Source organism: Galleria mellonella, unplaced genomic scaffold (genome assembly GCF_026898425.1).
Source record: "Galleria mellonella isolate WM207_F2 unplaced genomic scaffold, CSIRO_AGI_GalMel_v1 utg65, whole genome shotgun sequence".
NCBI classification, from domain to species: Eukaryota; Metazoa; Arthropoda; class Insecta; order Lepidoptera; family Pyralidae; genus Galleria; species Galleria mellonella.
The window spans coordinates 678578-700815 of NW_026442138.1; the positions used below are offsets into that span (position 1 = coordinate 678578).

The 22238-nt window shown below is 34.1% G+C and overlaps 1 protein-coding gene across 6 annotated transcripts in view; it reads left to right on the forward strand.

Moving 5' to 3' along the window:
- The window catches only part of LOC113519859 (RNA-binding protein Pasilla), a 95169-nt gene that overhangs the window by 61149 nt on the left and 11782 nt on the right, over positions 1-22238 (forward strand). For 5 of the 6 annotated variants that reach the window (XM_052900563.1, XM_052900567.1, XM_052900565.1 and 2 more), the window contains 4 exons: positions 8257-8411; positions 16624-16777; positions 18922-19091; positions 21968-22129. In XM_052900563.1, the coding sequence (XP_052756523.1) occupies positions 8257-8411; positions 16624-16777; positions 18922-19091; positions 21968-22129 (641 nt within the window). The remainder of the gene's footprint in view (positions 1-8256; positions 8412-16623; positions 16778-18921; positions 19092-21967; positions 22130-22238) is intronic. The other variant, XM_052900564.1, reaches the window with a different exon arrangement.

A 22238-nucleotide genomic window follows, 5' to 3' on the forward strand; every position in this document is an offset into this window, starting at 1 on the left:
GCATAATTTCACCGGGTTTTGCCCGAGCACCGTCGAAGATGTATATACCAGTTTTGTGACCGATAATGTTATGTTGAAAAACCTGATTAAAAATAATATCAATTATATATATATATATTATATATATAATATATATATATTATATATATATTATATATATATATATATTTTACCATTATGTGACTATATCCGTGTATATTTTAATACATAAACTGAAACATACTCAACCGTAGAAGATCAAGGAGATTTATCCTAAAGAGGATTTCCTCCCGCCAACTAAAGTGTAACAGGAAAAATTTCGTAATAAGTACTTCTGAGTTATGGCTATATTAATAAGATAAGAACATTGACTGAGCGTCGACTGAAGCTTTCAGTCGGCGCAGTAAACTGGCGACAGTTTTGTGTGAACTTCACACAAATAGATACTATCTTATCTATTTCTGTCGTGAAACAGCAAAGCGTGAATGTTGTATTTTAGTATGAAGGGCAAGTGGAATTCTTGACAGGAAAACACCTAGTCGTCAGGAGTGGAAACGGCGGACGACGGGTGCCAATCATGAGCCACTCGCTCAGAAGTTTCTATATTATCTACATTATTGTTCATGTTAAATAGGTCACAGGCACCATTTTTCTTCAGGTATGCCCAATCAATTAACTCGGGTAGGTCAGCTAGGTGAAACAAGTACAAGAAAATAGATTTTTATCACTTGTTTCTCCCGATCTACCCTGGGAAAGACTTAGTACCCGTATATACAATAAATAGATCGTCTGTCAACGAAAAGCCCACGCGAAAACTGTTCGGCGATTCGATGAAATTTTGCTATAAATAAATTCATATCTCGAGACAACATCAAGGACATTTTCCCCCCAGGAAATTAAAAGGTTTTTGAATCGGACAAGCACAGGAACTATGACAATACTGTTATTCAAGCTGTCAATGCAAAGTCTACGCCGGTGTAACGCCAAAAAGAAATAAGTAAGCTTGAAATATTTCATTGGCTTTTGATATTTTGACTCTATTTGATGTCTTGACTTTTCTCGTGACTACAGACGTTACATTTATGTGGTTTATTTTTTATTACCTTATATATTATTATGTAAGTTTTTACAAATATAATATACGAGCGCCACGCTCGCGCTCGTTCAGTAAAACCTGCTAATAATATTAGAATTCTAGGACATTCGCGATAGATTCATGGCAGCCAGTCACTCGATTATTCGGATTCATCTTTAAAAATATGAGTATCGAATAAGTACTCTTTTTTAGGTACGTTATTAGAAAATAGTACGAATTAAAAATATTTGCTCTATAAAAAACAATTACTTCAATTATGGTTGTATTTGCATGGCTCTGTTTCGGTTTGAAGGGTGGGATATAGCGTGAATTTACACGGTACAGAGGAATAACACCTGAGTCCTCAGGAATAGCAACGCATGGGGAGTATCATGGGCGAAACAGTATACTCTGTTGTGTCCATGGTACTGCTCATGTCTATAGGCGACGGTTACCACTTTCCATCAGGTGGCCCGTCCGCTTGTTTGCCATTCTAAGTTGTATAAAAAAAAATGTGTAATATTTAACTATCAGGACTTGAAAGATTTTTCAGCGCGCTAAGCCCTAATAGTGTATTTAAATACTTCAATAATAGCAACATTTAGAAATCATACACGAGTGTAAAGCTTGTGGACTGCAAAATGAATTGCCAAAATATAATCATAATTATTTTTACAACTTGAAGTTGAAGTCGAAAAAAAAACAGAAGAAACAAAACAAAACAAAGACTACAAATATAGTAAGTTCATTAAATTCCTATTGTACAGCTATATATATAAATAATCGGAATTTATCGAAGATATTCACTTGAAAAAATTGTAAATCTCTTTTTGGAAGTTCATACTCCTTGATAACTGATAAGAGGCAGTCAAAACATTTTTTTTTAACGCGCCGGCAGTTCTCATTCGTATTAACGTATTTATTTATTTATTTATTCTGAATTAGGCACACCAACAGTATACATATTATACATAAATTAAAAAACATTTCTTATGTAGTATGCTGATATGCATACCTATAGCAGGCGTACACAACATTGACTACAGATTATATGTATATAAATGTCATAATATAAGGTATGTCATAATATGTCATATTTATGTAAGGTATTTGAATTTTATTTGATACTATATTAATTAATAATGGTCAGTTATGTGTTTGTGGTTTATTAACGTGGAAATGTACTTACATTCAAATTAATTAGACGTGATATTGCGAGAGTACTTCTTATACACACTCACACAAAGCGAGTGTTAACGTACCTATTTTTTTTTAATGGGTGAAAATGGAATGGTAACCCCGCCCGCGCTATCGGTATACACCGACAAGGCACCAGTGGAAGATGATAGGTGAGAATGAATGCAGGTCAGTCGGCCCACCATGATGAATTCGACAAGAATTAAACATGATGGTTTCCAGGGGAAACCGCGTGGAGGTCGACCTGAGAGGGTATATTGCTAGCGATGGGGTTACTAGACCCCATTACTAACAATCCCTTTTCCCCCCTAACGTACCTATATGTTGAATATACCAGACCCGTATTTATTTATTTAAACATTAATGCATATTTCTATACAACTATTCCCTGAACACACAAATGGAAAATATTTATCAAAATAGAAATATCCAAGTCCCCAAATATGCGGTCCGTTATCATTATGAAACTATATTATCATATTGTGGGCGTAATAAACAAATGGGGAAAATGTCTTGAGAAAAAGCCTGCAAGGACATGAGTGGGGTATCAGAAGAAAAATAAATGTATATTTTAAGAATAATTATGTCCATTGTATAAAATTAAAAGAATAGAATAAATTATTTTTCTCTGCGGAAAAAAGAGCGACTTCTCAGTTGTGACACACATGACATATCGAACTACAGAAGGCAGTAATAATCAACTAGATGGCGCTACACGGTTCACTTTCAACAATAGTGAGTGATATTTTAAAACCAACAATATTTGAATTTAGAATGGGAAATGTTGTCGTCTAACAACAAATTTTTACAACAAAGAGGATTAAGTTCCATAAAGAAAAACGGCGGATTCATTTATCATAAAATTTATATGAAACCAACTAAGAGTGAAGTAAAAGCTATCAATCACAGAAAGAGATAAAATATCATACACCCAAATTACGGACTAATTGGTGACCGTTTAAAAATTAGCATTAGGGATGCCATATGTCGATCACTTCTATCAGGTAGCTATTTTATATACGGAAATACAAAATACTGCTGTAAGTCTACAGTCGTCCCTGATAGGATAATGTTATTCTTATCAGAAGCCATCGCATATGAACAGTATTAAATAACCGCTGTACGCTGATAGTGACAGTCATGTTTACCTTGGTTTTAAGTTTGTAGAATCCTATCAGTGCCAAGTAATTCAAATAAACTCATACTGCACTACTGATAATAGCCTGAGCAGCTGCTGCACACGATGATGTACGCTGGTGTTGACAAAGCCATAATTTAATACCTATAACACATTACTTCACTAAAATGTCACGCACAAGAGGAAAAATTGTACTTGGCTTTATGTATTTCTTTTTTTCATTTCTCTTATCTCGCTTCTTATGTATATCTGTATCTGTTATAATTTGGGTGCTGTAAGTAATGCAAATAAATTATCTACTTATCAAAATGGTAATGGTAAACTAATCCTCTTATTAGGAGACCTAGTGTTACGGTCGTAGACTACATTGGCACTCTCTCAATGCATTCTCTGTCTACGGCTCGTGAGAGCCAACCCGACGACAACATATTTTTTCATGTCACATACGATGATATGATGATAAATCTCTCCTGAGAGCTCATGATCGACATTGATCACCAAACTCTACCAACGGGCTTATTGGAAACAAATATTAGCAATCCCATAGTTAGTAACATTTTTCAGATCGATCTCCACTCTGGAATTGTGATCTATATATAATGACTATTGTAATTAATTCCTGCTGGATTAATTACGATGAGCCACTGACTTAAGTTGATCTTCACCGACCTACAGCGCAAACGGGCTTGATATTCTATTGTCATGCATTGGAAAAATCCATAGTTTTAATTGTGAAGGTTACTGAGATACGGTATCAAGGATTACTTACTGGTGTCTTTCTCTGCGCCAGAAATAATTAAGTCGAGACAGATCTGTCTGAAAAACTTTACCACTTTAGTAAATGCTCATTAGTATTCTTCACGCTAAACTCTCAACGTCGTCCAAGCCGTTCGTCCACAGGCGAAGCACGTATCGCAAATTCACAACAGAGCTCTAATTATGACGAAATTAAATTAATTTACACTGTTCTAGTAACTGGTCGAGTAAGATGCATCACGCCCTTATTGCAGTCTCTAAAAACCACAGAGTCTGAACCAACCTTTCCGATAATAACAGTGATTATTTGGGATTGGTATCATATAACCCCAATTCAATAACTAATTATTTTAAATCATTATCTAAATACATTTGGTTAATAGCTCACAAACACTCATAATCTCGGCTGAGTTCACAATTACCCATTAGTTAGTGTACATTTTGCTTTAAAGTTTAAAGTCAGTTCGTTCCTTTCTTTTCGATTCTTTTTTTGTGCTTCTTTGCTATTATTATAATGTTATAATAATATTCCAAGGTAATCCATTACAAATCCATCCACGCCGGAATTCATTAAAGAAACTCCATTAGAATTCCTTGAAACATTAATCCCCCTTTTCTAGTAAGCACATCATATCCTTTGTATGTACCGTAACGTTTATTTTGAGAGTATGGATTATAATTTTATAATCACGAAAATTGTACATAGTTTTCTATGTGTTCATGCCTTTAATCTTGTTATTATATTGTAATAATTTACATATAGGAACACGAAACAATTTACCTAAATCTATGTCATGTAATTTAATTACTTCAGTGGTAATGAAATGTGTAATAACGCCTCCATTGCCTTAGATATTGAACATACCCGGATTTCCCGCTCGAAAACTGGAGTTAATGGATTAGAGGTTCCGCCGTACGGAAGAATACAACCAAAATAAAGCTTGTTTCTAAGCTAAACGAGGCCAAAGCCAGAGCTCGAGAGAATAGAGATAATGTAAGGTAGCCGTTAGCAGAATGCTTTGCTACCTTTATCGTTAAAAAAAATACTGGTAAGATTTAGAAGGTTCTCAAAGTTTGTTTGGCGTCGTTTTAGCATTAGAAATTGTTTATTTTGAAATTCGATTCTTACTATTTGGGTCTTTCAATTTTACAAGCTATAATATATTGATAGATATATTATATTAATAAGAAGGAGGATAGAGAGAAAGGTTTCTATAACAGCAATGACGTATTAATTCTAATAACGGTCACCGTTTCCCAACTGAAGTGTCAGTGACATAGCCCTCAATTTATATTCCAATGTCATATATATTAAATGAAAATGATTTTTATGCCAAAGCGCCGGATTTTTGGTAACTAGCCAAGATGGCATGATAGGTAAACTACCCGTGCATCTAGGACACCAGAAGTGGGGCGAAGTGATGCCTATTTTACAAAAAAATATAAAAAATGGGTTTGCGATTGTAAAAAAATAGCGATCCGCCCCAACATCGCAGGGGTAGATTCAATTTTTGAATTTTTATTAATCAACCTAGAATGCCTGTATGGCATATATAATCTGATGCCCAACTTTATGGAAAATGGCAACCGTCGGCTATAGACATGAACTGTACCATGAACATAGCAGAAAACACTGTATCAGCCATTATAACATAGCCATTTCAAACCGAAACATGCAAACACAACTACTTCACAGCGTATATACAATAGGGTCCTTTAATACATATATACAATAGGGACCACAGAAAGAGCTTCGCTGGCTGTACTAGCCACGACTCACATGTACAACGGCCCAAATGAGAGGCTTAGTGCGGAAATGAGAGTCCAATTTACATTTTTACAGTTCTTTAAGCAATGTTCCTTGTTTACCGTCGTATAAAACCAAGGCTGTGTTTTTGTTTGAAAGTTGGGAGACGGATGATACAACTTTGTCCTTTGAAATGACAACGAATGAGGAGCTTTATGTGTATTACATTATATTTGATATTTATGGTACTAATGTTAGTATCTACTACTACTTATTTGCTATCCCAAATTGCATAAAAAGTCCACTCTGATCAAGAAGTATGTTAAAATCTACTGCTTTCATATTATCGTTTATAAACTCACCGAACATTTCTTCTATCTGTCAAAGCATCAATAGCTAAATGCCAATTCGATAACATCACAATAAGTATCGGCTCGAATAATTCGTGACAGGGGCCTGTTTGGCTGGCGGGCAACACCGATCAATATCGGACCGAATACCACGCGATGTGCCATAATCTAACAGATTGCACACAGATTTGATATCGTTCAAGTTATCTAAATTTGTTCCACATTTTATATTGCATGTTGCTGATTTACGATTACTTGATTTACGAGATCAATTAATTTATTTTTATGGCATTTTGTAAATTTAAAATATGGCTTTAATTTGGAAATTTGTAAAAACCCCGTCCAGCTTAGAAATTTGACCTTTTCTAATTTTGGGAATAATACACTCGTTTCGAGGAATACAATGCAATCCCGTTGAGTAGTTTCGTTTTGTTTTCTCTTGACGGTCTAGTGACATAGTTGGATAACGAAAAGCTTATCGTTTAGGCTCCACTGAAGTTCATCATGTTATTAATAAATAATTTGTATCATCATCATCATCATTATAACAGCCGTTAAATGTCCACTGCTGAACATAGATCTTTCCCTTGGGGAGGTTTTGCCAGTAGGTGCCACGCTTAGCAGGCGGGTTGGCAACATAATTTATATGTCTTTTATATATTTTGACCTAAGCATCGATTGAAATTATCGATTTTTTTTTATTAAAAGTATACATATATATACATCTGTACGTATGTCTGTAGTGCACTATTATAATAAATTTCCTAATTACACAAAATGTCCATTACCAACTTGTTTTTAAACAAATCTTAACCAACAGAACAATATGAGTAATTATATAAAACCATAAATGAAAAATATGAGAGCTACTATTATTCTGACATATTTGAATTTTTCGTAGTAAATTCGTTTGGAATGGGACTTCTTGCAACTTGTTATGAAAACCGTTTATGGCTTACCATACCGGTAATAATTTTCCTCAGTTGCAACCGATTTAAATACAGTTCTGCCTACAATACTCAAGTCGTAGTTAAATGCAATGCACTCAGAAGTATGGCTTCAGACTTCACAATAGTCAAGGTACAAACTAGTTACAGCAATAATATTGTTCTATGTTTATTTAACTGGTACTGTATAGAAGAATTCTAAGTAATTTATATTTCTAAAATGTCTTCATTTAAATATAGCCTGAAGCGCAACGTCAATAAAGAAAACATTTCTCTTCATTTTTTCTAGTAACTTAGAACGCAAAGAAAAACGGGTATTCCACTTAATTTCGTTTTGGTCATTGAATTTAAATTTGGAGCACCGAATGGATCGGCTAATTCCCTTTTCTCGTATCGCAATTGGCCTGAACATAAAAAGATGTTATCGCTATGCAAACCGACTAACTTTTTTTGTAGCGAATGACATTATAAATCAGTTAGTGGCATCTGTCAGTTTTATTATTTTTCGTTCCACACAGACCAGTATGCGGCTGAGAAATTTCGTTTATTACGCTTTGTTGAGGCCTGTACAAAATTACAATTTCCGGGAGACGTGCATAGCGTACCGTGTACGGGTCTGTCCGTAAGTTACGATACGAATTTCAGCATGTGCACACTACTTACGAAGTTGCTTTTATGTTCATTATATTTCTTTGGTCCTTTCTATTTGTACGTGGAATATTTAGTACTTACTCCTTTACATAACAGTTGTGATAGTTACATTTTTATGGTTTGTATCAATATTTTGTATGTCTTTTTTATGAAGGAGGGTAGCAAACAAGCTTTTTTGGCTTGCCCGATGATAATACGCTCTTTTTCCTCATATGGGATTTGTTCAGAACTGTTGCTGCTGATAATTAGTTCTAGTAAAAATCGCTATTAACAAATATAATCTACTTAATGTTATAAATCCTCATTGCAGGTTTTTAGAATTTAAAGTCCATCGATAAAAATAAAAAAATGGCGATTTGGGATTTTTAACTCCTGTGTAATAGTATGTTATAATTCTGTTTTCTTATTGTTCACAGGTACAACGGAAAGAGCATGCCTAATCACGGGCTCAGTGGAGGGAATCATGGTGGTATTGGACTTTATCATGGACAAGATCAAAGAAAAACCGGAGCTGGTGAAACCGTTCCCAGAGGGAGTTGACACTAAAATGCCTCAAGATAGAGACAAACAGGTAAACTACATTTGGAACTATTATCTAGTGATCTAGTAGGGGGACACCCCGGAATGTAAGCGTAATTTTCGGCTATGCGTAAAGATTTGTCTAAGAGTATATTTTTAAGGGGCCTGATCCTTAAGATACAGTAACGACATAGAAAAGCAATGTCTGATTCCAACTCATGGACTTTGCAATAACAATTTCATCGATGGATTTATTTGCCACTTATCTAGGGGAGCTTGTCTCCGCTAAAAAATAATCTTAAATACGCCATCGGACTAAACAAATAGGTCCTCGTACCATAAATATTTTGAAGGATCATTTTTGGTTCCAATAGTGGTAAAAGTGCTTTGTAAATTATATTTTACGTTTTTCTATTTGTATTTCTTATATTATTTAGCTCGGTTACGAGAGTATCTCGGTTACTATGCGGGAAATGTACATTTCCTGTTTTCTTTAACAACTGAATTGCCAATTAGAATGCTACGCTGTTGTCATGGAACAATGAAGATATTTCATACAAATTTTCCTCTACTGTAAATATTCGTATCTGATGCTGAGAAGATTTGAAAGAGCTGATTTCATTGTCCAAACAAAATATTCATTTTACAGTATATCAGTAATTCATCATTAAAATTATCGTTATACATTACATTTACTCTTACTTTGTTATCTGTTTCGTTTTGTTTGTCCATATCTTTGTTAAATCTCATAATCAATTCTTGTATTTTTTTACTTTTAATATTTGTGAGGATAGTCGTTAAACAGGACATCATAATGTTTTGTTATGTTTATTGATTTATAGAAAGCGCAAAATACGTTGTATAGGATAGGTACTACATTAATAATGTTATTATTATTTAGAATTACGGTTCATTTAGGATCAAATACATATAATTCAACTTTTTTCTATATATATGCAGTCTACTTCCTAAATTATTATTATATATATATATACAAATACAAATATCAGTATAGGTTATATGATGGACAAATAACAATCCCTTGACAATGTATTAACTTCGTCATCTTCAATCTACATACATTGCAGATCGTTCTTGTTTACAGTTTAACATTACACCAGGAAGAATCCTGTCAGGATATAGTAAATTTTAATAAGACCAAAGAATTATTTCCACATTGTCATTCATTATCACTTCTCTGTCAAATTGTCAGAAATATGCGATAGATTGATCCATCATTGAGGCCGGGGCACGTCCACAATGCCCCGCCTAGATGTACCCACAGCCTAATTCCGCATTATGAATTCCCAATTCATCTATTTATGCCACGCCCGAATATAATCTTCTACAGCAACGGAATTTTAAATATTTTCGTGTACGTTTATCTTGTGTGTTTGTAGTAAATTTCACAAATTATGCACATAAATTTAAAAATACAATTATCGAATTGACGGTATTAATTGTTGGTGGCATTTGATCCCACCAAAATTTTGAATTTACAATAGCACATGCAACTCGAATACGAAGCAAAGGTAGGTATATAGTAATATAGTATTGTGTGATATTAAAACATAAGAAGTTTTTACAACGACAAGTTATAAGTTCGTATAGAATAATATAATACATGTAAGTACAAAAATAAGACCAAAAAAGTATATTCGGTTAAAGGATTTTTTTCGGCAATCCCACGTGGAAATGCTAATGAGAGCAGCATTATGGGAACCTTTAGACCGGATTGAACAAGTGCTTTGATTCAACGATATTTTTGTGATTATATTGTGCAATATCTTCGCGCCAATTCGGAACCGACATTGTAAATACTTTTGTCTTCGGTACGATTTTGTTCTGTTGTTGGCCCCGTATTAATTTTGTTGTAATTTAAACCATTCTATTAATATTGGATATTGTTGACACGTGGTAGAATTTGGAATTTGTCTTAATATTACTCTACTTCTACAGATTCAGTTTGTGGAACTAGTTCAAACGTTCTCACATAAAAAAATTCTTTAGTTGTTTTCTTGTAAAATAATCTTTAGTTTTGTTTTGATGGCATAATTATATGTATCGTTAAAAATACTATATAACGATAGTTTTTCCTCAGCTACGTACGTTCTATAGATATAATAATAAGCAGTTGTAGGAGCTCTTGTAACTGAGCGGAGGATAATGATGCTAATAAAAAACCTCAACAATCTTCAAGGCAAAGCATTTTCTATTTATTCGATACGTATTTAGTTAAACTGAATAAACCAACTAGAATAAGTCTTAGTTACATACCACTTATATCAGCACGCGTCCTACCGTCAACAACAAAAGGCAACGGCGAAGTACTAGCAGCTAAGGTTTTAGTCTCTAAGGGCCCTTTTTTATCCCGTATTGTTGTCTTTATAACGAGAAGAGCATCCCAAGCCTTGGGACTGACGTACGGCGACTCACGCGAGAAAATCACATCTTAAGAACTGCTTTATGCAGATGATCCTTGTTTCGGAACGTTCTATTTTAATTCAATATTCATCTTTAGACACATTTTATTTTCGACCGCTGGAAACGGCACTTTCCGATTTTTCGTGCCTTACCACAATAACTCGCAACTAGTGATTTATTGGGGTACACTAAAACGTGGAATCAAGATCTTAATAGTTAAGGTTAGCAATAAAAGCGTCGTGTACGATAATGTCCATAAATGTTAGGTAGGTTAGTAAAGCAAATATAAATGGGTCCTTATGAGTATACCTATTCTTGGTCATTGAGTGTTACTTTCTTTAGGATAAAGTTACGTAATGTTGGAATCTTTAAAATATTACAAGAATTTGCTTTACTTTCAGTCAATATAATAATAATAGATTTTTACTGAACTAGTTGTTATCTCGCGGAAGTCCATATCACTGGTTATTTGATTAAAATTATTTTGTTTAATTTAGCTACCGTTAATATGTGTGTGACTGCTAACAATAGTGGTGGTCAATCTTCGAGTGTTGGCAGTCGCACACATATTAATGGTAGCGGAATTAAACAAAATTCTGATCAAATAACCAATAATAGATTTTGTTACAAATGAAATACCGATTTAAATTATTCTATTTTAATAACGAAAGTATTTCACCAATTTTAATAAAATTTCTATTGGAATAAACTGAAAGTATACTAGTTTAGAAAAAAAAAAAAGGATTTTCCAAATCGGTCTACAAATGACGAAGTTATGAGATAACAAACAGAAAAAAATAGAACCAAATTGAAAACCTCCTGTTTTGAAGTCAGTTGGAAATAAAGTAAAAGCGTTCTTTACTGGAGTCAAAGTAATAGAACGAGCTAATTTATGATATGTACCTCGAGGCGCCCCCCGTTCATATTTGAAATATTTAAATAGACGTTTCTAAAATAACGATAGAACTTGATAACCGTTGTAAAAAAATAACGAGGTTATTAAAACAGAGCACATGTCATTAATTGTGCAATGATGATAACTCCGTCGCGTTTATCTGCCAGAATTCGTAGATAATGGAATCATCGCTGTGCGAAATTGAACCGTAATTGAATTCTTTTTAAAGATTAAAACCGTGTTTTTATTGTATTAATTGGATAAAGTTGTACTTGTTGGTTTAGGATACTGCTGCTTTGAATTGTAAAATTGGATACACCACATAATGTGTTGACGCTGAACATAGGTATAAATGGAAAATGTGACGACGATTACAATATAATGAGAACGCACACTAATGTAATTTGTTATTACCCGAATATGTCTTGCAATAAAATACCAGAGTAAGTACTTAAATTATTTATATACGTACCTACTTAACTTTGGATAAGGACATTTAATTTCTATTATAATAACACCCTCCGAGCCAAGTCCGTCACACGAGTAGTTGGCATAGGGCCTGTATATATGCATTACTCGATGTGCATTACATTTTATTATATTTGCAAATTTTTAGATAACTAACTAACGATCTCTGTAAATTACGTACAAATCTATATGTGTATTGTGGTATTGCGTCATGATTATTTCGTATTCACAGTCCCTGTCGGCTTCTAATTGAACAGAAAAAGTTGTATCAAATCGACGCTCCCAGTTAATGTAGCAAATAATACTTGTTTTGCTTCGTTGTTATTTTAAAATTTGAGCTCGAGTTTAGGCCTCTCTTTTTAATTCTGCTCGGTCAGGGATTTTAAATGTCCATATTTACTCTAGTAATGCCTGACTTTATAGCAAATTTTATAAATCTGTTATTTCTTTGCTTTGACACGTTTCTTATCAATATTCATAATGTTTTTAGTCATGCTTTTCCATTCGTTGATTAAGATTAGTTTCTCCGTGTAATCTTAATAGCATTAGGCAACAGATGATTTCTAATAAAGATAGCTAATAAATAATAAGTAAATGTAATTAATGTTATAATTAAGAGACATAACGATGTATTAAATCGTAAAAACAGACGAGACATTGTCGAACAGTTTGCAGCAGGTGCCTCAAGGTATGGGGCTGTCGCGTGTGCACATATTGCCAAGGACGCGTAGTCACGGCAGAAGTGTCTACTGAAACGATTGAATTAAAGGCGATTATTTATCCTAATCTAAATAAAAAACATATAATACCTGAAGCATTCAACAGTAACAAAACAGAAGAGTTTAATTAAAAATCTATCGTGTACGTAATATACCAAATGCAGATATTGAAACGAGCGTAAATAGTTACTAGCCATGCTATGTAACTAGTAGTAGACGTAGTTTCTTAACCAAAACTATAATTACGAGCGAGAAACGAAGTTGTTGTTCCGCCTGTTTTTTTTTTCTCATTGCACAGTTTGTTCAAAGTTGGCGTGAGATCAATTACGCATTGACTCGGTTATAACTCATGAAGTAGTTTACCCTAGATAGTGATAATTTCTGTAGGAATTTCGCTATTTGCTAGTTTTCTATATTTTTCAGAAAAGTGATATGCCAAATTTTAGTTCTACACTCTTTAATGTCTGAATAAATTGTGTATGACAAAATCTGATGAATAAGGAGATATCTTTGTTTTACTTAATCAGAGTTTGTTGCAACAATTGAACGTAAACATAAATATTTATAATTAAGATTAGTAATTCACTTAATATTCAAAATTATAATTAATAATTCATGAAATATTTACTATTCATGATTAATATTTAATGTAGCTATACGGATTGGTCTTATCTATAAATTAATAACATTTAATGTATATTAACCATCCTTACTAAATAAATTTTGTTCGCCGAATTTAAGTATTGAAATTTCATACAAAAGATGTGCCTTTCATTTCGCTCGTAATAGTGGCTGGCAGAGTTCGACCTTGATTACCATAAACCATCATACAGGCCAGTATGGCACAGTTAGACATTCAAATTTGAATCCATTGCTATTCATTGCTCGTTGCATCATAATTGTTCGGTGCCATCACTGCCATTAATGATTAGCACACCATAAACATTTTTGTACACAACACGTAATAATTCGATGTTTGCAAATGTTTTGTTGCGTCCAGACTTGTCCATATCTGTACTCTTGACTTAATGTAAAAAAAAATTTCTAACTTTCACTTATAATTCTTTTTCGCTAAGCTCGTTTTCACCCTCTAGCCCGCTATTTGCATAATTCCTTTGTTACTCCAAAATTACACCACAAGGAGAACATCAAAGTTAGAAAGTTTTCAAGTGTAATAATTCGTTTGCTGAAATCCGTGATATCCTCTACAATCTCGTTCGTTACATTGGGGGGCGAGTTAGATTAAAAAATAATGTAGAAACAAATGACGGATATTAACTGTTTTTAATCATAGGTCAGGTTTTATGAGTCAGCGTTATGTTCCAAGATTGACACACCGTGAACAGCGATTACATATCAGCGGTTAGCATCTTCTATTCAAATAACTATAGTGTGGAGTGTGGTCGCAAGGTCGTCGCGGACACGCTGCTGCCTCCCTCCCACATCGCGTTTGTTAGCAGCAGTAAAAACTAATTCCAATTTTTTTTTTTGTGAACTTGATAACCTTCATTATTCATTGACACTGTTTTTTGTACTACGTATAGGCAGGAATCTTGTATGGTATTATGTGGAGACGTTATTACATAAATAAAGATAAGTATTATAAAACTTTAGTATGTATGAACCTTGTTTAATTAATTCGGTTTTTATAGTATTATTTAACAAAATAAACAACATTGTTTTAAATTTCGAATCTAGTTTAATTACCTTATACATATATAATTTCGATTCTCGATTTACATAACGTCGTATTAATGTTTAGATACGACTACGTGATACTTTACTTACAAATTAGCATTTTGAGTATGTGTACATTATATTTTAAAGAAGTAATATATATTCACAATTCTTTTCACTAGACCGTCCTTTTATACATCAGCTAAATACGTTGGCGCATTGCAGATGACTACGAATTTCTGGGGAGTACCTCAAGGGTCGTTTTTGGACCACTTCAAATAGTTTAATATAGTTGTGTTTAAATTCAAAATTAGCTATTTACAACTTATATTATTTATATTAGGAAATCGTTGCGCTTTTAAGTGTAAATGAAATAATCTAAATAAATAATAATAACTACCAGAGGGAAACTTTGTACAAAAGTCGATTACTTGGGTACCTCTGTCCCATTCGTGTTTCAACCGTGAAGCAGTTGTGTTTGCATGGCTGTGTTTCGAGTTGAAAAGTGGTATATGGCGTGAATTTACTGGGTACAGAGGAATAACATCTGAGTCTTCAGGAATGGCAACGCATGGGGGCTATCATGGGCGAAACAGTATACTCTGTTATGTCCATGGTACTGCTGAATGTCTATAGGCGACGGTTACCACTTTCCATCAGGTGGGCCGTCAGCTTGTTTGCCATTCTAAGTTGCATTAAAAAAAATCTTATATTAGTAGCGTTACTTGACAATAAAAATATTTTTGGTCAACAAATTTTGCAGCTTCTAAGCTTGCAAATTTGGATAAATAATTTGGCTTTAAAATATTCAAACTTCTTCTTTTTTATTACCAATACAAAAGTTGTTTTACGCAGGCCGTGTATATTTTAAGAGTTTCTATTGTAAATTTTAAACTTTCACTGTCTTCCTTATTTATGTAGAAACTTCAAAAAAGTTTGTCAGTTTCTGGGCTTGAAAAGGTTGAGTTCTCATTTTGTTGTTAAAGATTTTTTTTTCTATTAATAATATGAAAGTTGTGTATCTTTTAACTAACTGCTATATTGCATTATAAACAATAATTATATTGTGATTTGTTACTTAGCCGATGCAAGTGTTTTGGAGTCTAAATTTTAATGCCCAAACAACGTACCGTAAATTAATTTAATAGTATTTTTTACACGACTTGAAAAAGCAAATAAATTGCTGATCCATTTAAAAGTAGTAAACGTCACCTATAGTCCTTAACAGCACTACAGTAATTACAAGATATGTAAAAGTGTCAGCCATCGTGTTACATTGAACTACTAAAGCGAATATGGGAGGTCGAAATTTTTTTTTATAAATCTTCATTCAAATATTTCCAGTCCTTAAATCAAAAATACAATGCAGAATAACAATTTAAATCGTCTGCTACTTTGGAAGCAATAAAATCGAGATCAAATCGTAATTCAAAATCGAATAGACGTCAAATGGACGTTACCTTACTTTACATTTGACGTCTACAAGATGTGATTAGGGATTGATCCCAATTCGATCACGTCAAAAGTCACTCCGCTGTTTATTAGGTATGGATAATATCTTGTTATCTGCTATATCCAATTGCAACTGTATATTGGATTTTCAATCGAATTCAAAAATGGAAGAGGATTTCAATTCGGTTGTATTTTTTTTTTATGTTTGTTACCACATGACTCTGTTGTTTAATGCCGATTCGGAAAATTATATTTTTTTATCTGAAAGGGTCAAATTGGTCTTATGGAAATTTTATCAAAATCAATTTAGTAATATTTAAAGCAAGTTAACTAGTTTTGCAATGATCGAAATCGGTCCTTTTGTGGAACTCAGTCTTAAATTACGTGATATATTTTAGATGTAATATAGGAATACTACGTACAATGTCAAAGTCAATGAGTTCCTCAAAGATCTGATAGCGAAAAGGACATCACCTGTATTAATACGCAAGCGAGTTGATTAAACACTAATTTATTCATTGAAAGAATAAATAGAACAAATTGTTACCGGCCAGTATTTACAAAATTATTAGTGGCCAGTACGTGAACATAAATAATGTAAATTAATGTAATATATGTTATTGTTGCAGGTGAAAATACTAGTGCCGAATTCAACAGCTGGCATGATAATCGGCAAAGGTGGCAACTACATCAAGCAGATAAAAGAACAGAGCGGTAGCTACGTGCAGATCTCGCAGAAAGCCAAGGAGTTGTCGCTGCAGGAGCGGTGCATCACAGTAGTCGGTCAGTGGCTTACATTATATATATATATATTTTTTTAAATTTTAAGGAAAAAGTTATGAAGAAAATGGTAATCCGTGCCCGTGAGAGATGAAGGCGGGAATGAAAACAGATTAGTCAGCCCGTCGTGACAAGTTCCACAAGAGTCGACCACAATATTTTCCAGTGGAAACCGCGTGAAGGTCGACCTGATAGGCTATATTGCTATTAGCTTATTTTTTAGATGAGACTATTAGACCCCATAACTAACAAACCTTTTTCCCCTTATATTTTACTAGCTATAGGCCGCAGCTTTGCTCGTATTAGCAAGAATAAAAAGCTTCAACGTATATATGCACCAAACCCCATTGTAATCCGTCCAATAATTCAAGCCTGATAAAGTAACAGATACACAAACTTTTATGTTTATTATATTTTAATAACTTGAAATAGAACCAGTCTCCTGGTACGCCTAGATGTGTAAAGTCCAGTGCTCAGCAGTGGGCCATTGATGGGTGGTAATCCACCCCGCACCATTGTTAAATGGTGAGGTTAATAATTCATACCATATAACTAGTAAACTGTATGTATGCTCGTATCTTATGAGTCCCCAGTAGGCACGCCGTGAATATCACACATGCGCAGTTGTCATTCGCTCACATGCTGTGTGTAATTGAAAGCGTATATAGATATACATAGCATTTATGTATATAACTGTCAAATAATAATCTTTTTTTCTTTTGTGGTAATTTCTCAATTTGAAAGAAAGTTAATAAAACAGTGATAGATAAATTCTGTTTGTATGAGGTTTTAATTTTTATGAATTACTAGCCGACTCAGTGAACGTTGTTTTACCAAATACATTATTTCGAGAATTATACATGAGAATTTATCGTACTACAATTATTATATTCGATTGTCATCTTGCAACCCTATTGCGGAATATAAAAAATCGCGATTAAAAAACAGGGTTTGATCGTAAAATCGTGAAAATTTGAATTTGTATGTATTTTTCAATGCTAAATCATAATAAAATAAAAATAAAAAAATTTGTCAAAAAAATAAAAAAAAAATTTAGAGGTAGGTCACTCTTATCATTGAGGGGTATGAAAAATAGATGTTGGCCGATTCTCAGACCTACCGAATATGCACACAAAATTTTATGAGAATCGGTAAAGCCGTTTCGGAGGAGTTTGGTAACAAATACCGCGACACGAGAATTTTATATATTAGATTATTTTCGACAGGTATGGCTGTATTAAATACTTAGTAATTATTTATTGATTACAAATTATAATAATATAGAAAATTTGGAAATTATATTTAAATAATTGTTGTATGATTTAAAAAAATTTCGGACAGCACTGAACTGTACGAAAATTTCAGTCTTAACCCCTAGTTCTTGTTTTATTTTTTTTATTACGTTTTGAGTACTTAACATTTACCTTATTATAAAAATTCATTCAAAATTTCTCAACGTCACTAATTATTAGTTAAGTATAAATGCGAAATGCATATTAATCCTTTATTGACAACTAGCGAGCCGCCCCGACTTTTCACGAGCAGATAGAAAATAATAAATACCCTTTGTTACTCGCTAATTATGTTACTCGCTAACTACATGGTGAATTTTCAAAATTAGCTGAGTTTTCAAAATTAGTTAGTTTTTGAGTTTATCCATTGCTAATAAATTACCAAATCTTTCCTTTTTTTTATGCCACTAAGGTAGCAAACAAGCGTACGGCCCACCTGATGCTAAGCGATTACCGTAGCCTATAACACGCGCGTTGCCGACCCTGAAGACACCTCTTTACCCCGGGGGAAAGGGATTGTTAGTAATGGAGACTAAGAATCCCATTGCTAACAATATATCCAACCAGGTCGACCTCCTCGCGGTTCCCCCTGGAAATTATCATGATTAATTCCTGATGAATTCATCATGATGGGCTAACTGGCCTGTTTTCATTCTCATCGATCACCCTTCACTGGTGCCCCGCCAGCGTATCCCGTTATCGCAGGCGGGGTTACCATTCCATTTTCATCCAATAAAAAAAAAACCTCTTTACTCCTTTTTTCAAGAACCCCATGCTGTTATAAATTGTGAAAAATATTATAATATTAGTATACATAAAAGATTTTTCCAATAATATTGTTGTTACCATTTCCAGGCGAGAAAGAGAACAACAAGAAGGCGTGCCTCATGATCTTGCAGAAGGTGGTGGACGACCCGCAGTCGGGCTCGTGTCCGAACGTGTCGTACGCGGACGTGGCGGGCCCGGTGGCCAACTACAACCCGACCGGCTCCCCGTACGCGGTGCCCACCACCGAGGTGACAGAGGTGACGACTTGGACACGCTCCAACAACGCGTCTGTGGCCGCCCTAGCGCCCTCTGCTTGGTGTCGCGGTGACGGGGCGATCGGACCAGGCGCACAGCCACACTAAACTTTACGACCAACCTATTGATTTCATATTGAATTCATATCTTGATAAGTCTGAATGAAGGAAAATAGTAAATGGAACAAGTTGTAAAAAATACTCGGATATTTTAACAAATGCAACTAAAAGTTTTTGTTTTGTATATTTTATTTTTTTCTAAATTCAAATTGGCCAGTACTCTCATGGGGAATTAAAGTCAGTTTAAAACATATTTATTACGATTAAATCGAATAATCAGTGACCAGATAGAAAACTATTATAAAAGCCACGCCCTTCAGTCATTGCCCCTTAAGTTGATGATGGCTATTTTGTTTTAGTTTTGTTTAGATCTGGGTTTTTTTTTTTAATGGATTTTACATCCCGCCTGCTCTAACGGTATACGCTGGCGGAATACCAGCGAAAGATAATAGGTGAGAATGTAAAGGCTGGTCAGTTAGCCCATCGTGATGAAAATACCTAAAATTCAGCACGATGGTTTCCAGGGGGACCCCGAGGTCGATCTGACAGAGCATATTGCTAGCAATGAAACTGGTAGTCCGCATTACTAATAGTCCCCCCCCCTCGTCTGGGGGGCTTAAAATCATTTCACGTGACTCAATATGATTCATTTCGTATAACTGTCTAATGTACTAGTCCATTATGCCCTCAACGCGAGATGATTAATAAAATCGACAAATACTAAATGAAAGGGCTATAAAAGTGGCAAACGAATCTATTCCATAGACTAGTCATTGCTGTCGCGTGCATGTGTTAGAACGAGACAGTAAACGTTTCGTTATCATGCAATGAAAACGTATCTGTTGTTTTGGTTACAAAATAAAAACTTGTATAATTTTTTTGTTATCATTAGCGTTTTCAACTGTCATTCCGGCTCGTATAGGCTTATCAAGATTATTAATTGGAACTTGTTATTGATAATTAATAGTTTGGTCAAAGTAATAATTACTATTCTAATGCTTAGCGCAGTCTAATAAATTGTTAAAACAATGTATTTGTTGACCTATTGGATATGATATAAGGCTTATATTTGCATTAAGAGAGAGGACGCGGCACCCTCCGCCCCCTCAGCGCACACAAACGGGTGGAAAGCAATTGTGAGCGTGTTTAAGTGGTTACACACCCCTTGCTCCACTCATGATGCTCAACACTAGACTAACAGCCATGTTTTATTTTATTTCACTATTAGATTAGGGCGTAAGGCGATTAATAACTTATTTATCGACAAATACTCGGTATGTTATTTGATAGGAGTTCACTCTGTACATGGTGTATTGGGTGAATGTGAATGTGTTTGTTACCTCGTGACACCGTCAGTATAATATGTAAATCAATATGGAACATTCTTCTTTCTATTTTACGTGAATGGATCCTATGGACCAACCATGGGAATTTTATCAAAGTCTGTATTCGGTAGTTTAGTTTTTAAATCAAAATTACTTGCCAGAATTGAAATAGTTTTTTTTTTTTTTTTTGTGAAACACAATTTAATTTTGTTATGTAATTAAATTAGTAATTGTCAACCTTAAAAAAGATTTTGATTAAGTTTAAGTATATATATATATATATATATATATATATATATATATATATATATATATATATATATATATATATATATATATATATATATATATATATATATATATATAAATAACAACAAATTAATAACAATGTTAGCAAAGGCGAACTTACATATCTCTGAAAGAGATTTCTTAATTATGAGTTATGTCACAGTGCTTACTTTTAGATGCTTGAGTATTTGTTGTATGAAGATTTAATCTAAAAAGGAATAGATGTGCTGTTGTAAATATATGTTTATTAACGTTCATATGTACTTATGACAATTTGCTTCAAGAAATATACAGAAAAAGATATATTCAAGCAAATGTTACAATATTGCTGTTTGTGGGTTAGATTTAGGATTTTGCCTACTTTATAGTAGTGTGGATTCTTTTTATACTCTTTGTATAAACAAAACGAAAAATATAACAAACAAGTAGACAGGTCACCTGATGTAAAATGACAACCGTTGCCTACATACGTGAACAACTTCATGGATATTACAGAAAACGCCTATAATAGACACGACAGGCCGTATGCTATTGACATTCTATCAGTTGCAAATATTTCTAAGCGACTAATTGACAGACCCTGTAATAATAGTTGTGTATTTTATGCTTATTTAATTCTTTAGACATGCATATATATATATATATATATATATATATATATATATATATATATATATATATATATATATATATATATATATATATATATATATATATATATATATATATTTGTGATTATCCTACAATATATCTATTGTCTTGTAAGTCATATTGTATTCTGATAATTATATATTGTTTGTTCGTCTACACATATAATTACTGTTATACGCTTGGGTACCTCTGTCCCATTCGTGTTTCAACCGTGAAGCAGTTGTGTTTGCATGGCTGTGTTACGGTTTATGGCGTGAATTTACAGGGTACAGAGGAATAGCATCTGAGTCCTCAGGAATGGCAACGCATGGAGGGTATGAGCGAAACAGTATACTCTGTTATGTCCACGGTACTGCTCATGTCTATAGGCGACGATTACCATTTTCCATCAGGTGGGCAATCAGCTTGTTTGCCATTCTAAGTTGCATAAAAAAAAAGTTACTGTAAAGTAGAATCATCGTAAATATTAAGGATTGTAATTTTTTTTAAATTTAGAACTTGAATAGTTTTGCGAGTGACAAGTTATTTGTAACCGAGTACGCGTCCCTCGTACAGGGGCACGCGCTGGGCGGGTCCGTGGGCTCGGTGGGCTCGGTGCTGGTGAACGGCGCCGCGGCCGCCGCCGGGCTCGCCGCGCTCTCGCTCACGCTGTCGCTCGCGCCGCCCGGCGCGCAGCAGCCCGCGCCGCTCACGCAGCACACGCTCGACCACATCAAGGTACCGCCGCCACCACCACCACCACCACCAACACCACGCACGCCCAATGGAGCTGCCTCATCACCAACAATCCTTCCCTCCACCCCTCGTTCGCGATTAGTTCTTTATG